The 20,310-nt window shown below is 44.1% G+C and overlaps 1 protein-coding gene across 2 annotated transcripts in view; it reads left to right on the forward strand.

Annotated features, from left to right (window-relative positions):
• trappc9 (trafficking protein particle complex subunit 9) overlaps window positions 1-20,310 on the forward strand; it is a 128,836-nt gene that overhangs the window by 52,443 nt on the left and 56,083 nt on the right. For both annotated transcript variants that reach the window (XM_084032446.1, XM_084032447.1), the window contains 2 exons: window positions 9,238-9,380; window positions 15,754-15,864. In XM_084032446.1, coding sequence (XP_083888572.1) covers window positions 9,238-9,380; window positions 15,754-15,864 — 254 coding nt within the window. The remainder of the gene's footprint in view (window positions 1-9,237; window positions 9,381-15,753; window positions 15,865-20,310) is intronic.

Consider the following 20,310-nt stretch of genomic DNA (forward strand, 5'->3'; position numbering starts at 1 on the left):
TGGGTTGGTGGGATGACTCTGGAAACCTACAGGGATTTGATGTTTTTTCTCCAGTTTCTCACATATGAGCGTACCGATTGCATCCTCCGTCTCCACGGATACCACACCTGCTTCCATCCCTCGCCGCTATCGCTCTCAAACAGAGATGCGGCGACGGCCCGCTGCCTCCTTCAAGCCTCGGCTCGTATTTTTGATAACCCCCACAAATGTAATTATGTGCTCCATCCTTTCTCAAGCAGGGCTTGTCATTACACGCCGTAATAAAGTGTATAATTCACTCCGTTTTCTGCAGAACTCATGCCAGTGTTGAGTGATGTGATTTGCATTTTTTTTTTTATTATTATTTGCCCCCTCACGATTAGCATTTCTCCCTGTAGGAGCCGGGGCTGATGGATATCCGTAACTCATCAAATTAAACTCTCGTATGACGATTGTTAATATTGGGGGAAAGCGTGAAAGGGCGTGCTTGATTTCCTGTGAGAGTCAGCAAACCTGCAGGCCCTGCCTTGCAGTTACAGTGTTGGCAGCGAGTCACCATGCGGCTTTATAGATATTGTTTTGAGGACTGTCGTTCCAGGCAGGGGACGCCTTGTCTAGCTCTTAGCTCCTGGAAGTACTCGTATATATACAGCGTACAGATGTACGCCGTACATCCCTGATGACCAGGCGCTGTGATGTGGCACCGCAGGCCTCCTCGTCTCCAACTGATGGCCGAATGATCTGGTCCATTAAGACCCCCGACCCCGGGGGGTTTCACCGAGTTTTTGGGCTTGTCTTTTCCTAATTACTGTTCATGTAAAATACACAACTCCGTCTGGGCTCCGAGGCAGGTTTTATTATGAGCTCTGGATGTGGAGAGCGACGGTTAGTTTGCCTCGTGGCTCTTTAAGACTTCAATGAGAGTCCTTCAGACCTTGTCCTCGTCCAGAGAGAGGACTGGCATGTGTAGGGACTTCCACTTTTTAATGATTTCACATATTATCTCAGCCAGGAGATTATGTATGCGGTCGTTTGTGTGAGTCTGAATGTGTGGATGCATTTTTGGACTGTGTAGCAAATTTGTTAGTAAAACAAAGTAAAACAGCATGAATGAGTGGAGCGACATGGACCTCAATCAGAATTTGGGATTTGTGTGTTTTTTTAAACGTTTTAACCTTTTATTTTGAAATAATTTGTCTCCTGTATCTTTTTTTTGTTTTGTTTTTAAATGACAGCCCGGTTCAGTAAAGCTTGCCCTCTCTCTGCTCGAAATATAAATTATACAAATCCAAAAATATCAAAGAACGATGACCTAAAAAGATGGAATAAATGAGCTGTAGTCTAAAATCCAGTCCCGCCCCCAGAAGGTCATGATGAAGGCGTGTGTGTGTGTGTGTGTGTGTGTGTGTGTGTGTGTGTGTGTGTGTGTGTGTGTGTGTGTGTGTGTGTGTGTGTGTGTGTGTGTGTGTGTGTGTGTGTGTGTGTGTGTGTGTGTGTGTGTTTGCTGGTGTGTGTGTGTGTGTGTGTGTGTGTGTGTGTGTATATGGGAGCCCAGCGGGTGAAATTAGTAGAGAATCAAGCATTTCTTCATGCCTGCTGGACTTGAATCCATGTGTGAAATCCGGCGAGTGAGGCCAAGTGTGACTCCGTATGCTGCCACGCTCGCCGGCCCGGCCGCCGTCCATCACCTTCCGCCCACAGCGGCGGCGCCCTGAGCAGGATGTTTATATGCCAACACGCTTCACCATCCAGCACACCTGCCTTTCCGTCTGACAGGTCATTGTGTGTGTGTGTGTGTGTGTGTGTGTGTGTGTGTGTGTGTGTGTGTGTGTGTGTGTGTGTGTGCGTGTGCGTGTGTGTGTGTGTGTGTGTGTGTGTAATACAGATGTTTGTGTAAGTGTGTGCTCATGCATTGTCATGCAATTTATACTTTTTTTCCAGGCTTTGGAGATTCTAGCTTTCAGCTCTGCTAGTCCCATCTTTGAAGCTGACTTCACATCTCCATGGTCCACCGGCCGTTGGGAGGGGGGGGGGGGGGGGGGGGGTTAATGGTTTGACACCTGCACCACATGGTTACATAAAAGAACATCTGAGGCACCTGTGCATCCTCTCTTTACCTCTGAACACACATGAGTGTGTGTGTGTGTGTGTCTCTTCATCTCGGACAGACCCCCCCCCCCCCCCCTTCATGACTCACAACATGTAATCTGATTGAACCGCATGTAAGTGAATTATTCAACACTCAGAAGAGGAATCAGATTACTGAGGATGAAATGGTTCTTTTATTGGGAGAAGTCACAGGAAGTACTTGTTTGCAAAAAGAAAAACAAAAAAGGAGAAGCAGACCCACCTGGGCTACCATTGTATGTCACCACCTGCCTCAATAACATTTGCCAAGTTTAATTTGATGAGTTCACAGCTGTGATGAGAATCTCCGTCTTTAGACAAAGAAAAAACCTCTTATATAATCATATTGAAGGTATCCTTTGATGTGTGTGTTTTGATTTTAATTTAAACATGAGTCATGCTTTTGTGTATAATCTCGAAGGGTATATTATATTTTAGATGATGGTTGTTTCTCCAATAATCACTGTTTTTGCATTTCAGCTATTTTTTGAATAAGGTACTGCTTCGTTAAAGGCAATCAAATCTTAAATGTTGATTAATTGATAGAGGATTCATCTGTGGCGTGTGTAGTTTGATGGGCATGCAGAGGTTGCATCAGTATTCAGATGTGATGGGAGGATTCGCGGTGATCCAAGGTCGTGGTATTGAGCCGCTTCGATGACCCCGGCGTTGTAACCAACCAGGGGAGCCGCGCGTTTTAAATATTTGCACAAGCTGTGAACGCATCTGTTGCCCCGGTAACCTGATGTTGTTGGATGAGGATAGAGAGTGTATTAGTGGGAATGGCGGCCCTGAAGGATTTCAGTGAGCTACAGAGGCCAGAGCCTTTTTAATTGTGCTGAGAACGTCATCGTCTCCCAATAAGCCGATATTGATTTCCAATGAATAATCAAAGAAACTTTGAATCTCCCATGGCACGTCTATCTCACCAATTTCTGGTCATTCCTGCCTCCTAACCGCCAGATGATTTGTTACACAGAACCATCTAATAAGCCTTGAATGGGGAAAGGGGGAGGGGCTACACAGAAACGTACGTGGAAGGTGATTGGATGAAGCGTTTTTCAATCAACCTCCTGCAAGTCGGGAGAGGAGAGTGAGAAAAAAGGCCTTCAGTGCCAAACAAGAAATAAAATGTCGGTTATGCAGCATCCATGCTAAGTAGATGGACGGAGACCATAATAAAATCATAAAATTGTAAAAATGGAACTGATTGTATTAGTGGGTGTATGATATTGTGTCATATCAATCGCAGGGCCCTTGAAATTAGCATTGAAATCCTATCTTTGTGATATACAAATATTGTATTGCTGTCCAAAGAATCACTGATATTGTTCTAGATATAATTTATAAAAGGCATTCATGTTGAACAGTGTGTCTAACATATTATCTAACTGAAACAGATACAGGTGCATGAGAAAGGATTATTTTTAATAATGTGAGTCCTAGTGGGGCAGGTTTGCCCACTCTTTAAAATGTCTCCCATTCTAATTGCCACATCATAGGCCAGCCCTGCCTGTGAGTGGGTGCAGGGCGTGACATTCTCACCGCCGTGGGCAGAAATGTCAGGACCATCATTAAGAAGTGGACTGGCTCCGGGCGGGAACTTATTCTGCCATACTATGCAAACTTGTGTGCTTCGCTGAGTCCTCTCCCTTAAAATAATAAGAATAAAAAAAACTCCTTTTCCCTGTCAGCAGCGTCAGCTATTTTGGTCCGCGTGCAGCCGGGTTGTTACCGAGCAGTTTTAGATGCTCCGACCGCCGTCGGCTGTCGAAAACCAACACGTGGCGCTCCTCGCTCCTCGCCGTCCGGCCATTACTGCTAAGTCATTACACCAATCTCATCAATCACCAGTAATAGCTGCAGATTAAGTCAATACTCCAGAAGAATCTTTCACTTTGTGATACTAGCAGCAAGTTTGGCATGCATAATGCCTAGGAACTACTTTTTCACAAAAATCCAAGATGGAGGCCATTCAAGATACATCCAAAAAGTTTTTTTCATTGTAGAACTTGAATGGCTGGACATATTTTAATAATCTGAGCATCAACATGCATGTATCTTACCATGGCAAGGTCAATGGTGCCAATAAAAGTTCAATATTTTCTTTTTGTTTTGCAAGGCTACTGGTGTTTGTGAAAAAAGTATGTCCAGAAGAACATTTGTGCCAAATGTGATGCTTGTATGACAAAGTGAATCCTCTAATCTGCAGCACTATACAGTAAGCATGGTGGAAACGTGCCAAGCTTCTTTTTTTTTTCATCATGAAAATGCATCTTAAAAGCTTGCAGGCAGACAGGATCTCGTAGAAAAGTCAGACAGTGATCTTGTTTGTTGCATATTACATCAAGTTCAAACCTTCCCCCCAACGAGCCCCTCATAATGAACAGGTGGACGGGGTAGAAGTGCCTCAGCTGCTGTTTCTCACACTCAATACTGGATTCACTTCCTCCCTTTGGTAAAAGTTCATCTCCTGGATGCGGTTTAAGTCCCCGGGGGGCCCGACTGATTGGCTGAGTGATTGACAGCCGGGTGTACATATGAGAGACGGGTCCCGGCAGCGCCGCTAATGGACACGCCGCAGCCAAAATGCCCTCGAGTCATTTTTCTCAGCTTTCCCCCGTGGAAGCCGAGGCCGCCGTCGCCGCCGGCGACTAAACAGCTCTCCTGGCTGACGGCTCACTTCCCCGCCACCAGGCAGATGCAATACAAGCAAGGGGGGTCAAGCCTCATTTTAGGGACAATTAGGCACACAGACTTCCATTTCATCACATCCTCAAAGTGCACTGTGACCCGCCTGTTTTCCCACCGTTCAACCACCTGGATGGGAATCAAACCACCTGGGATGGATAATGGAAAAGAGAGAATGTGTTGGAATGTATTCCAAATTTAAGGCCGGAAACATGTATGTTTTTTGAGAAACTGATGTAAGTGTGTGTCGCTTATAAACCGGGAGGCTTTACACCATTTCCAATTTGGTCGTCTGCAGGAAGATAATGGTGTTTCACACCAACACATTTTACTGTGGCGTCTGCTGAGACTGTGGGAATGGCGTGGTGAAATTCTATTGGTTGCAATTATTACCATTAGCCGCATGTACGTTCTTCAGTCGGTGGATATGAAGACTGTACGAGTGCAAGTAGTCATTTCTCCACCTCGAGCTGGTTCGTCTTTATTAAAAGCCACCAAGTGTTTGTATGGGAATACACAGCTGTCTGACCTATGAGGGGGTCGCACAAACGACCACCTGAACTCCATTTGTTTGGGTGTTCAAAGGTCAAGGTCACTGTGACCTCACCTCTTTCCCATTCTGGTGAACCGAGCATCGACATCCCATGCTGAAGAAGCACGTTTGCTTTTATTTTATTGCACTCTATGTTGTGAACACAATATCTCAGACGCCCTGAGGAACGCCTTCAAATGTAGCACCAATGTCCACCAGACGGACAGGCGTGGATGTAAACTGCAACAGTTGTATTCTTTGCAGAGAAGAGGTTGATATCATTCATTACAAGATTAATAAAATGGGAAAGAAAGAAGAAAACCATTCAGGGAGGTTTAGAGCAACAGATGACTAGAAGCTTGAAAGGAGGCGTATTGAATTATAGCTTGCAGAAGTACAGCATCTATCACAAAGACGAGAACATGCCAGAACATTGTCTTATTCTTATCTTAAATTCCTTTTACTTTTTTTCTTACCAGCGTTAAAATGATGAATGCCACCCGGACATAATATTATAATTACTAACACCCAAATAATCCCATGTAGGGCTAAAACATTCATATAGCGTTGTTCATATTTACATTACAGTGTTGTGTAAGGGCATCAAAAGCCAATTTAAATGGTGATATTGTTAGAATTGTATCATAGTTCTAATGACAGTCGAACAGGAGAATGTCAGCATGATTATAAAGTCATTAATATAGGGTTTTCAAGCTCAGAAGTCCTTCAAAGAAATGACAAGTCCATTAGTGAGATCTTAGGCTTGGATCATTTGCATACGAGTCCTATGACGGGTCTGGACCATTCTTGCGTCGTCTTTGAGGAAGATCGGTGACTGCGGTTCTTCCAGCAGCCGTTCTGTACACGTGAATGCTTATTTAGGCATCACAACAACATGAGATCCACCTCCTCCTGCCTTTTACATTAAGCTGTCGACCTGTGAAGGCGGAGGTCGAGCAGCTGTAAAGGGTCGACCCGTGTCTGGTGACCCCTGTAGATGACAGGTCTCCTGCTGAGAGAAGGATGGTGCAGAATGAGCAATTATAACCGGCTTACAACACATCAACATGTCGCCCTGACAACCCATACCCACAGCCATCCCTGGTAGCTATATATAAAGCAGGTAATCATTTCATAAAGGTTCTGTCTCCAGAGCAAAGGCATGAATAAGGCAGGCCTGGCCATTCTCCTTCTGCTTACGTAGCATTATTGGCCACCTTATTCTTTGAGTGTGTCAAGGTGGGCTCGTCTTTGAGAACACTGTGCTTTTCTACAGATTCTAAAACCTTAGACGAATACTTGATTTGGAGCTTTAGGTTCCTTGTGTGGAGTTGCTGCTTGTTTCGTGGCTCTGATTGGTAGTTTTATTGCTCAACAATCATGTCCAGAGAAGGTGAAGCCACCAGCAGCCCTTATTATTGTCAATTAAGATGAAGTAGACATAGATAGTTTGGCTTTGGGACTTCAGAGAGGCTTAGAATTAAGGCTTGGTGCTTGTAATGGAGACATGATAGATCATCTGATAATTGTAGTTTTAACAGTTTAAACTTTTCTACGTTAAGTTTGTCTCCCCTGACTTGTGTAACAGCTTATTATTTGCTGTAGTTGCTCTATTTTTCCTTTTGTATTCGTCTCAGATGACATCCACACACTGTCTCCTACTATCCCAATCAATACAGGGCAACAATAAAGAAACCGTTGAAGTGGAAATGGCCGAGTGTGTGATCCAGACCCTCCGCTAAGTGACTCCACCGGTTACAATCAGACACCCTGAAACGATCAGACCTTCCACATCAGCAGAAACTCCGATAGTTTCCAGCCAGAGAAGGAAAGAAGTCAAACTTCCCTTTGCACCATAGCTTTACTGTGTTTGGTATGACCAGTAGATCTTTATGCTCGTTGGCTACAAACACACATAACACCGTCTGGTTATCTGTGAATGTGAAAGCCTTAATTGAAGTGTTACGTTAATGTGGTGGATTCTCGCTGATCCCGTTGTTTGGGTGTGTTTTGGAGGCGATGCATGCAGGCTGGTGTGTTGCTGCTGGCCCGGTCCCAGCTCATTACAGCCGGGGCCTATTTTTAGCCCAGTGTGATTGAAATAAGGTCCTGAGGGGAGGGGGGGGGGGGTCGAGTGCAGAGCGGGAGAGGATTGAACGGAGGAGAAGGAGTTCGGGGTTCGGCCCCCGGTCTGAAAAAGAGGATTGGGGTGCACGGGCGCTGTTCAACGGTGTCACCGAGACAATCGCCGTTCCTAGAGAGGATCACTCCGAGAACATCAGTGTCTCACATGCAGCCACGGGATCACAAATATGTAAAATCACGTCTATAGTTACGAAGCAACAAGTAACACAATTTAAACATCTTCCATCTGTTCTGATGCAGTATCGGCTACAGAGACAATCCTGTTAGTTGTTGGGTCTTTTCATGGGCTTGGTTGGTAATAATAAGTAGATACAACACCTGCCTTATCCTTCTACAAACAGCAGGGAAGAAGTGAGGAAAGCAAACGTTGTTTTTACAGCAAACGCTGGACTTAAATGTTAACGGCGTCCGACCGGTGTCTTTGATGAAGAGATTTTCAGTCAATCATCTCAAATGAGATTCATATCAACGTGCTGTTGCCTTCAGTGTTGCTGCCAGCGCAGCATGTGTCTGTCTGTCGCCGCCACGGTCGAGCTGCTGCTCTTCCTCCACGTCCAACGCAGACCGGCCCGGCACGGCACGACAGATTGCCTGACAGGATTTTTAATTTGCAGCCTTTGCATTGAGTGTGCTTTATGAAATACACCACCAGTCTTCCTCTTTTGAGAAGTGACGTTACCCTCAGTGTCTTTATAATATCAGATGACTGTCAGTAACCTTTGTACCTCGGCTACAATATAGCATACATAGTTAACTTAGCTCAGCCTCAGAGTTGTGTTTTCATGAAGGAGTCATGCTAGCGGCTCTGTGAGGTTATATTCTGAGCTAAATGCTAACTTTAGCATGCTAACACGATGACGCATACCATATTCACCACTCACCAACATTCACCAATTAGCACAAGTGACTCTAAGGCTGATGGGAATTAGGAGATGCAGGTGTTTAGTCAGGATCAAAAGAATTGTATGCAGATGACACCAGTGTCTTTCTGCATAGCCAATTTCAGAGATGGGGATTTGACAGAATAGCATTAATAATGATAGCAACCCATGCAATTCCACATCACAATTAAGGTGCTAACAATCTCGTCCCGGTGTTTCCATCTCTTTGTGCTCAGTGCCCCCCCCCCCCCCCCCTCCCCCACTAGAGGGGATGGTAAGAGGGGGTGGAAAAATAATCAAAGAATAAGTGAAATTTGTTCTGGAAAGGCACAGCCAATACCTTCCATCAGCAATCTGTGGCGAGGTGATATAGGCGGGGAGGAAGCGGGACCTTGGATGCTCCCTTCCCTCCCGTTGTCTGAGTCAGCTAGTGCTCTCTCACCATCAACTGCCACTTTTAATCCCCACCCCCCTATCCTTCGCCCACTTGGCTGCTCGTCCTAAGCTACAGAATACCTTCTGAGTGATTCTCACCGTGGAACGCCGCCAGCACAGCACCGCCTCCTGCACCGCCACCCCCCACCCCCCACCCCCCCAACGCTGCTTCGGGACGTGTTGATTCAGGATCATCTGCACCCCCCGATCCCCCACTCATCATTACACTTCCTTAATCGTGCATTCATTATCTCCCTGTGTCTACTGATGGATTTGCAGAGGTACAACATGCGACCTCTGACCCTAATCACACTCCTCCATACAGATATCGCTCTGAAATCACAGTTTCTTTGTTCTTGTCCTGCTGAATCAGCCCCTTCGTTTGTAGTACACTCTCAAACATCCGGCACCTTCTCTCGTAACCTTTTTTTTTTCTTCTTTTTGCAGAATTTGGAAGCGGTGCTGAACTTCAAGTACTCGGGGGGAGCGGGCAAAGTGGAGGGCTACTACAGGGAGCTGTCTTTAGGGGTCCATGTTGACGTGGAGCCGTCCGTGTTCTTCACCAGAGTCAACACCCTCCCGGCAACCAGGTAAACATGTATGAGTGGAGTCTGTTCTTCAGTGTTCCTCTATGGAAGTAGAGGAATGTCTTTTGTGCATAACGCAGGTATGATGTCATTACATGAAAAACTACATTTATTCCACCTTAAATTATCACCCGCCTTTAGCCTCATTGTATGGATGATTTGCTGCAGCAGTGATTTATTATTCAGTTTGAGTTGATGTGGCGGACATGTTGCCTGTTTACCAGCAGACTCAGAGCAACATTAGCGTTTATTGTGTGCCTCAGGCGACCTGATGGAGTCCAGTATTCACTCTCCTTTCACCTCATTCCTCACTTTTTATTGGTCACAAAAACTATTCTCAAATTATTCTTGTGCAAAAGTAGTTATTTTCTAATGTCACATTTATTCACATTTAATGATCCTAGTTCACCAGTTTATAGTTAGCTGTTATAGTTTCTGTACATCAGGGCGGGTTGGTAGGATGGGAAATGGCCGGTGAAAACCAGCCGGGAGCCAGACATGCTCGGAGAAATCGACCTCACTGCTGCTTTTGTCCTGATCATTGGTGACGAACTTGATTCTAAAGGCTTTTATCTCACGTTTGGTACAAGTATACGTGTTCTCTCTCTTTCTGGATCTCCTTAATAGATGTATGTTTAACCACTGCAGCAACACTTATTATGACATTATTGCTTTCAATACCAAAGGACTTAGAAATGAGACCTGATGTTGAATGGATAGTCAGTCTTTTTCATGCTGTCACATTCTTTCATTCACATACAGTACATACACACACACACACACACACACACACACACACTCTCTCCCTTGTGTCACTTCCCTCTCCGGCTGCCTGAATCTCGTGAAAACCCTCGGGGCGAGGGAGACGGATCGTAGCCGAGTCAGCTGTGATAATAATAATAATATGTGAGGTTTAACTCTGATATGGATACATACCTGCCTTAACGTCACCCTGTCATCATCCCAACATGATGTACAGCACCCAGATCAGTTTCTACCGCCTCACCCTGACATCCCTCCTCCTCCTCTTCTTCTTGTCTTCTTCATTCATTATAATAATAATAATAATAATAATAATAATAATAATAATAAAAAGGTAACACATTTTTTTCTAAGGTCGTATCTAGACCAGGCCTCCACACACACGTTCATAGATTATTTGTTAAAGTGACGGCTAGACATAAAGTGCTGTAACACACTTTTGCTGGTTGAAATAAGTGCTATTGGATTTCTCCTCGGCTGAGACTTAAAACAGAATTTGGAAGTGGTTGAATGAAATTGCTCAATAATACAGCACCTTCGATCTTTGGCAACTTTATCTGAGTTCCTTTGCCTGTCGTCCCTTCCTCCTTCACCCATCCATCCCTCCCTCTCTCTCTCTCTTTCCATCTCCTCATCATCTCTTCCCTTGTCTCGAGTGTGTGATTCAGCGACGGTCTCATGTCCTAAAACGTGCTGTAGCTTCATACAGTAACAGAGAGGAAGAACAAATGTCTCTCTCTCTCTTTCATTCTCTTCCATCTCATTATCTTGCTCCACATCGCATGCATTTTCTGTATCTTCCTCCTCCTCCTCCTCCTCCTCTTACTCAACAGTTTCTCTGCTTTTGCTGATCTTTTTGTTCATCTCTATACTCTCTCTATACTCTCTCTCTCTCTCTCTCTCTCAGCTTTGCTCCGTACAGACGAATGCTTGTACAGCCATCCGGCTTCTGGTGCAAAAAGTTAGCTTCATAATTCCAGGTAAACTTTACAGCTTAGTGTTAAAAGTCACCTTAGAAGCTAATTTCATTGGTAGCCATGGTAACGACCTGTCAATCACAAGGTAGCCCCGCCCCTAAAGCATCTGTTTGACTCTAAACTGCATAATTTACTAAATGAACATCTGGATTGAAGAAGACCAGTGATTTAGATCGTAAACTCACGTTAACAATGAGATACTAAAGAGGAGTCGCCCCCCCGGTGGCCAGTGGAGAGAATGCAAGGATCTGTCTTTTTTTCCGCGTTGTCTTCACTCTTCAGAACTCGAGGTTTGCAGCCTGACTTCATCACATCTTCATCAAACCGTATGGCACTAAATAAGACGCCAGCTGCTGTGGATAACAGACGCTGGTGGAATCTGATATGAATCTTTATTTCTGGCTTCGCTGCCGCGTTCAGAAATAAACCAAGTGTAATTAGAGGCGTCGCCTGGTTGCAGACTTGATGTCGATGTTGAAACTAAAGATGAGGAACGTTTTACAGGTGGGAGGGTTTGGGTTTGTGTGATTTTGGAAAGTAAAAGGACAGGGATAGCAGAGGACTGGCACGCTGTGGGTCCTGATGTAGACCTGCACCGAGCTGGCAGCTGGCACCCACTGAGGCTCATCTTGGCACCCAAATTGCGGTGCAAGTGACACTTCCCTCACCGAGCTCCAACGGCACGACACGGAGCCGCTGAATCCTCCAACAGGTGCCGATAAAGAGAAGCCCCAGCCCCCCGTCTCCAGCTGGCACACCTTTATCTGGACGACATGTTCGGACAGTTTACTCAACACAGACTCTACTCGGTGTGACACAGCTTATATCACAGCTTTTCTTTTTGCAAAGTCAGCACTGTCGAGGCCAAACTTTCTGACAACCTTCGCCTCTGTCTTCCTCTCGGCTCTCTGCCTTTCCTTTTCATCTTCCTCCTCTCTCTGCTTACATATCACATCCTATTTGTGAATATCACACGGAGCACATTAACCGTTGTGTGCTCTTTCTTTGAAACCCCACCGTCTCACACACCCATCAAATACATATATAATGTGTGTATAATCGGGGTTTTCTCATCCAGGAACAAACGTTTATTAAAACCGTGAATCGTCCACAAGCTTTTAAAGGATTGTATTGTATTTATGTTGAATCCACTGCAAAGCAATGCGTTAAATACAAAATATGTAAAGTTACAGACAGGATTGTATCATAACTCCTGTATCTGATTTACATTCTTCTTCATCTCAATCTGTTCCTCTGCCTCCCTCCTGTTGGCTCTCTGGTGACGTCTGTCATTACCCCCCCCAACATCTCTCTTTGCCTCAGTAAACATTTTAATACCTCCTCTTGCCTCGGGTGCAGACCCTCCTCGCATTGAGCCACATGTAAGGTGACAGTTCTGTTAAAGAAAGTGACGGAGAGGCCGGATGTGTGAAATACTCAGTGATCCATACTTTACAGGGAACCTGTTAAAATCCCATTTGTTCAACATGGTGTCGCCCGGCAGAATGCATTGATCTACTGGGGGGGGGGTAATGTGGCGTTGTGGTACTCTAGAAGTAGAACTACTCTCTATTGAAGAAATACGCAGCAGGAGATTTTTACAAGAGTCGCAATATAGTCCAACATTTGATGTGCAGTACACTTTTCAGCCACACGAGGGAGCCTTGTTGTTCTGATAATTGCAGTCGACTAACATGAAAGGCTAGTTCTGATGCTATTAGAATGACGGGAATGAGATGAATGAACACAGTTATTTAAAGTGTGAGTGTGCGTATGTTTTCAGCAGCATGACGTCGGATGGTTTATTTTATTTAAAATGGTATGAGGTGGTGTGGAAATGCCAGTAAAAACCAGCACAGATGTGTTCTTGTCAGGAGATAATGTCTGTTGTGAAGTGGTTTGACATTTTTAAACGGTGATTTCCCAGAAGACCGCCGCTGTAAAGCACTCGTCTTGTTGTTCGGGGTGGAAGCATCGTCTCAGAGAAGCTGTCTTTAGAGTCACTCTCTCTTGGTTTTATTTATTTATTTGACTGGCTGCACATGCTGTCAAACAGCAATCTGTTTTTTTTTTAGCTCCCTTCTTCCACATGTCTCTTATTGGCTCCCGGAAGCTAAAAATAGCTCCTCATTGGCAGGACTCTAAATCCAGCCCGGCTAATTAAGACATTACATTTTGTGTGCAGGGAATTTGTCACGTTTTCAGGCAGCGAAGTCAGCGCTAATTGATCACAGATTTGCAGAATTGACGGAGGTGTGTGTGTGTGCTGTTACTCCACTACGAGTCCTTTTCTTTCAGATCGATAAAAGCAAAACGCTGACCTCATGGCTCATTGGCTGGTGCCGTGGCGTTCTCAGAAATACACAGTGGCATTCATTAACTGGTACCTGGAAGACTATGCAGTAAAGTGCTCGTGGTGCAGACGCGTGCAGCACGTGTTGCTTTGCTGCCTCATTAATTGCACATCCGGCACACGGTATTGATATTGAAGTGATGGATGATTTGCTTCTTACAGTGTGAGCAAACGGAGCCGGTTCGATAAACGGCCTCGGCTTTGAAGCACCGCGGAACGACTCTGTTCCCTCGGCGACTAAACTCTGCTCGTAAAGAGGAATTTAGAAACTCGCCGACGGCCTGGAGACGGGTGGTATGAAAGCCTATTGGCGGTTTTTGAATTATTAATGGAGCTCAGATCTCAGAATGATTCAGTCCAGAATCTCTAGTCCAGAAACATCATACTTCATACTGTGATCTTTTCACCGCAGGCTTGGGACGGGTGCTGGAAATCCTTGAAAACACTTGAATTCTAGTGTGGTGTTTTCAAGGTTTGAAAACGTCTTGGATGTAGAATAAAGGTCTTGAAATGTGTGTTCTATGATGACATCTATGATAGAACAGAGAGAAGAGGGAGTTAAAACAGCATTTTGTGACATTTCTTTATGAAAAATGACTTTTGATGATGATCAGATGATGAAAATAGTTGGTGATTATATTTCTGTGGATCTGTTAGTGGAATTAGTTTTCCTTTCATTTGTGGTCCTTCTGTAAAAAGCTGTCTCCAAACATCATGTTGGTTGTTTAGAGGACAATAACATCTCATTTAATGTGATGAACAAGTGACATAATAAGTAGACTGAATACTGACCATTGGATTGATACAAATATGGAGTTTACCACAGCTGGAAGGGGCTGGAAAAGCATGGAAATGCACCTTGAAGTGCTTGAATTTGGCTGGAGAAGGTGTAGGACCATGTGATCGGTATCTGGGCTTGGCGTCCCCGGCTCGTCTCCTTCCATTTATCCGGGTACTTAGCGGGTGAGCAATGAGCCCGTGTTTCTTAACCGAGTGGACTGATTGATCACCGCGGCTAAACGGCCGAGCCTATAAATCAGTACCTCGCCTCCGCGCAGCACGTTAATCACATCCGCCAACAAAGACAATTAAAGAAACACGGCTAGGCCTTAAAAAAACCTGCTCCTTTAATTGCCCACAGCAGTTTATTAGAGACGTGGTGTAAGCTCAACTTAAGCCTCCATTAACCCTGAGATTTAAGAGGCAACATGCTGGAGGAGGTAATTTATAGATCATTTATATACCGGTATGTTCTTTGCTTTTGCCGTTTGATTCCATTATTTATGAGTGATGGTGTTTCTAAAGGTATTTATTCTTCTTCTTTTTTCAAATGTGTTCACTAAACTTTATTTAATTTATACATGTATGCAATTCTAATTTCTTTATAAAACATATATATTCCATATTTAGTTTCTTTTTTAAGTTCTTAAAACTCTCCCTGAGAGTTAGCCTCCATATTTAGTTATTGTCCATATGATACACATAACACCATATTAATAAATAGGAATATTGCAGACATTTTGTAATCGCAACACTTGATTATATTACATATTTGAGTTTGTCGAAACTCCTGCGAGCTCTTCAACTAGACTTAGACTTCTCTTTATTCTTCCGCAAGGAAATTGGATTTCCAGCAGCTTCGAAAACTTGTGTAGAAAATAAGGAGGTATAAACAGCAAACAATAAACTCTTAGCTAAATATATATAAAATAGAGATAAGAATACAAGTAAATAGAGATAAATAGAGATAAAATATATAGGACTGTATATGGCATTGTGTTTTATACAGTGGATAAATGACATGAGCAGAAATTAGCAGTTCAATTAAATGATTGCACTTAATTGGTGTTATTGCACACAAAAAGAAGAAGCCAGGTATGTATGAGTAGATTATTAGTTATTGATTGAACAGTGAGTGGCTCCCACTCCTTAATGCAGCAGCAGGGGGCGTTTTCCTCGTTCTGATCTCCTTCACACATGGAGCCTCTTCTGATCTGCATGAGAAAGGTGGAGGTGGTCTGCTCCTGATGAAAGCACCGCCACCTTTGATGTCATGACAAGGACTGATGAGTGCTGCACGCCGCGGCTCCTCCTGACCTCACGCGTGTGTCGTCGGCGTATTTTTAGAAAAGCAATCCCAACCTCATGCATAAACTATAACTTCAAATACACGTAAACATCGTTATGCAGATGAGGAGTCAGCGACCCCTCATCTGTGTGTAACGTTAAGAAGACGGTGTTTGTTTGGGTTGGGTTTCTAAGCAACGTGTCCGTCTGTCCTCAGCACCCGCCAGTGTCACCTCCTGCTGGACATCTTCAACCCGACGGAGCACGAGGTCACCGTCAGCGCCGACAACAACCAGGACCTGGTCCTCCACTCCAGCGGGAGTAAGAGGTGAGTGGGAGGGTCTCTTTCAAAATGTTAAAGCAACATACTGGTGACCGAGCAGGTACGAAGCAAACCTTAAAACCAGATCGGGGATCTGTTTCTCCTTTTTTTTTTACTTTTCTAACTGGAAAACAGAATGCTGAATAAGCTAGCACCACCCAGTTTAAACCAGTGATGTCATGACATCCGTCCAATCAAGCTACGTTCTAAGCACCCGACGTTTCAGTCGTCCAATGAAATGGGAAGGATTCAGTTTGCAGTTTATTTCTGGACCTCCAGTGTTTTTCTGGGAAATATTTAGTCTTAGATTTTTAGTTATTTGTCTCTGCAGGCATTAATAGATATCGTGGATACATTCAGGAAAAAACATTAAAATATCTTTTTCATGGATCGGATCGACCCGATCCATTTGTCTTCATGTATGTGTTTTTTTAAACCCCTCGTTCTGCAGCAGCAGTGTTCTCATTTAACACACTGTAGCTTCTTGCTATAGAATCCCATTGAAACATTGGAAAAGCAGACTTCTAACTATGTCTTCATCCTGAACTGAAGGCAAACGGGCAGACTGTGTCGGGCCGACGTGCTCGCAGAGAGCCTGATATGTGGGTTTAGTTATATCAGGAGAGTTGCAGATTGGATTATGAAAGAGATCTTTGCAGACGGATCCAAACAGCTCATCACTCGGCTCGCTACAAACACCCGTTCCCGTGCAGACGGAAGATAAGTTTACCAGCCCCGGCAGAACTCTCACTAAAGTTAGATACTGTTTTATTTATTCTTAAAGTTGAATTCATGAACACCTAAACAGATGCACCATTTATGCTATATTGACTAAATCCGACCCACAGCAGTATGTGAGAACACGTTGAGTGTAACTCAAAAACCACCGGTAATTAATGCAGCTAACTGGCTCCTCGTCCTCGTACTCGTCATACAACTCCAGTTGTCCAAATTAAAGATGCACTCAGCTGTGGTGCCTCCCGGCCCGGAGCCATTAAGAGCAGCGAGCCGTCAGCAGGTCGTCAACGGCAGTTTAAAGCAGGAAACAGGAAGAGGGAGTAACAGGCTAAACCCAATCTGGTGCAGTTTGCTGCAGCAGAATGTCAGATTAGCTGTGGACAGACACGGAGATACACACTCACTCACTCACACTCGGTTATCCTCCCCATTTAATAATAATAATTAATCTTACAATGCATGAATAAATTAACTCAAAAGGTAAAAATAGCAAAACATGAAGTGATTATGAGCGTTATTGGTTGAAAAGTGAATGTCATGAATAATGTTTAACAGGAGAAAACAGAAGATGGTTTTTTCTGCTCCCGGGAGTCGGACAGAAGCTTTTGACCTGCGAATCAGGAACACATGAAAATGGCTTTTTTAGATCCGGGATGAGATATTTGCTCTGCTCTTTCTACACTGTGCAGGTTTCTGTTTTATTTGCCGTTGCTTATTTATTTATTTATTTTTTCTGCAAGTATTTCATTAAATAAATGAATCACATCAGAGGATAACATTAATTTCTGCTAAAGAAAAAAAGCCGATTTGAGCGTTTCCCGGAGTAGAAGGAGATGTGGATCTCATGGTCTCACGCTGGTAATCCATTTCCCCCCCGCCGCTCCGCCCGTGGATCTCCACTCTGCAGAACCCTGACACGGGTGTGAACGCATAATAAATGCAATGATTAGACTATTTCTGTCATTGTGGGTCTTTTTTAATGAGTAGTTTCCAGCTCTTTTATTCGTTGTTTGGCTTGTACCTATAAACAGGGTCTGGTTTGGGCCCTTTATCCCGTTTAAAATGTCTTTAAGTTCCATTAAAGAGACTTTTCACATCTAAATACGATCATTCTGATAATTGATAACATGATCCATTAAGGAACCGCTGGACTGGATGAGCTAACGGTATATAAAGTAGTTCAGACTTGCTGCAACAGTAAAGTGCTGTATTAATACATCAGTCACAGAGGAAATGATTCTGTGGAAGAAGTACTTTAAAGTACTTTTTCCTGTTTTACATAAATAGGATTTTGACTGCAGGACTTTTACCTATAAAGCGGTTTTCATCGTGTTGAGCCGGTTCTTTTACTTAATTAGCATTTAATTCCATCGTCCACTACAACGCACAGCAGAGCACGACTCTGGAGGACTTTAATACCATCAAACAAGACTTCTCAGATTAAAGGTTACATTTGTTTGGCGTTTACTCGTTTCTAATTGATACCACCATGAAGTCAATGTTATACATAAGGTCAGAATACAGAATGCACCAGTTGTATAATTAGAAATTAATCCACTTTGACACAAAGTGCCTCCGGGGCCAAAAATGTCATATATATGTATATATAGACGTCCGTGTGGCTGACATTCCCGGTGGACGCGGCCTCTGGCCTCCACTCCACCAACAAACACATCCTCCCGTACACGAGGCCCGACAGACGTATGCATTCATTATCAGAAGATGAGCTCTGATATCCATTCATTTAGTGGCAAAAGGTGTTTTCCGTAGACCTTCAAAGTTTTTGTCCAACCGCTGATCATTTCCTCTGACTCGCATCCAGCTCACACATTATTCAGATTGGGGGTTCAGGTTTTGCATACAGAGGGACTCGTGAGGGGCCACGGACTCGCGGATCTCCGTCTGGCGAAGCCACATTGCGCTTGTCTCTTCTACTCATCCTCCCTCACGTCAGATGTTGCCTGTCATTTCCTGTTTCCTTCCTGCTCCATGATGAATGAGGTGTCAGGCACGAGATGGTTCTTCACCCAGTCGCAAAAAAATGACCCTGTCAATCATCCACGCTTCTTCTTCCCCAAACATGAAATGGGTTTTAATTGTTTCCATTGGGCTCCTTCGTGGTTACACAAATGGAAATGGAGACGTTTGAACAGTATGACTCGTTTGTAGACTCCGGGGACGGCAACAGGAAGGCTTTACGGCCACGTTTAAGTTGTTTTAGATGCTTCATCTTCTATTTAAGGCAGTAAGGAGTTTCTATTCTGCTTCTGTGATGACGACGTGTGTAAAAAGTGGTGAGAGAAAGCAGCTTTCATCTCCTCAGATCATTCACAGACGTGTCTCTTACCAGCTCTTTATCCCCTTGATGCTGTTCTTTAATGGGGAATGAGGATCACAATGGGAAGGGTCACTTTGATGTTTGGAAGCCCAGAAAGGTTCCCAAAAACCTGCGTGACAACAAGCACTTATGGTCTTTTTCATATTTATTTCAAACGCAGAGGAGAGGACATGTAGAGGATACATACATATATGGTTTGGTCTTCCAGATTTTCCTTTGTGAAATATAAATGGTGCCAATTTAAGTGACGTTAATTCGGCTAATTGAGAAGCTCCTCCATGATAACAGTGCCGTTAAATCGCTGCTGTGGCTCATAATTACCACAAATTAAGAAAGTCCTGATATCAGACAGGACTGTCAACTCGTCCCATCTTCAGTCCATCTATTTAAAAGTTCATGATACGAGATTCCCATTGCCTCTCAACACGGCGACCCCTGAGCCGGCTGCTTGCAGCTAACAGTGCTAACATCGCTGATGTGCTAAACTCCTGCAAACGTCCCGGCAGGACCAAAGGATAGTGGATTATTCATCGTCATTCCACATAAAGCAGCTCATCACGGCGTGTTTTAACATAAAAGTGTGTGATATATCTGATGACATCATAACCACTACATTCCTGTAGGATGTAAATTCGTCGGTATGCTTCCCCATGCACGTTCTGTCTGAAATGACTAACTCGCCCGGCGATTATTCCTCTGCGTTCTGTGTTTTATTAACCACCTTGGGCTGAGAGAAGATGATCAGACTCTAATGGTCACAGATCTGCATAAACAGCATGTAAATTAGCGGCCGCTCGCCTCGCTTGCAGTCCGTTCTTTCATTCGAGGGAAAAAAGAAAAAAAAGCAGTGATTCTCTGTATACCGCCATGACAGCGCTGACCTTTCTCTTTGCGACTGGATCTCCGCTCGAACGAGCAGATCACGATGAGACGGAGCTAATTAAAGCCTCCGTTATTAATAGGAATGGAAAGTAAGAAATATTGTCGTCTCCATAGAGCGGGTTCTTAAGCATGGTGATTAGGTGGGTTTGACTGCGAGTCAGTCAAGTCCTTTAGTGGGTGATTCTTTTGTATGGAGTGGATCTGATGCAAGTGTGTGAACGCTATCTAATTATTGGAAGTGAAGAGCAGAGGCCCGAGGCCCTCGTCTCCAGTCATCAGCTGTATAAATAGAACCCAGGAGAACATCCCTTCCTCGCCGTCGATCCCTCTCAGCGGCCTCCTCGGCACCAAGGCTCTTATTAGAACCAACATCTGCTCTGGAATATTCATATTAGTATTTTACTCTATATGTTAAAAAGGTGCTTTATGTGGGGGAAAATATGCAATAAAATATGTTAAAAAGTAGAGCCCGACCAATAAAGGATTTAGGCTGA

This window comes from Eutrigla gurnardus, assembly GCF_963514095.1.
Source record: "Eutrigla gurnardus genome assembly, chromosome: 17".
Taxonomy (NCBI): domain Eukaryota; kingdom Metazoa; phylum Chordata; class Actinopteri; order Perciformes; family Triglidae; genus Eutrigla; species Eutrigla gurnardus.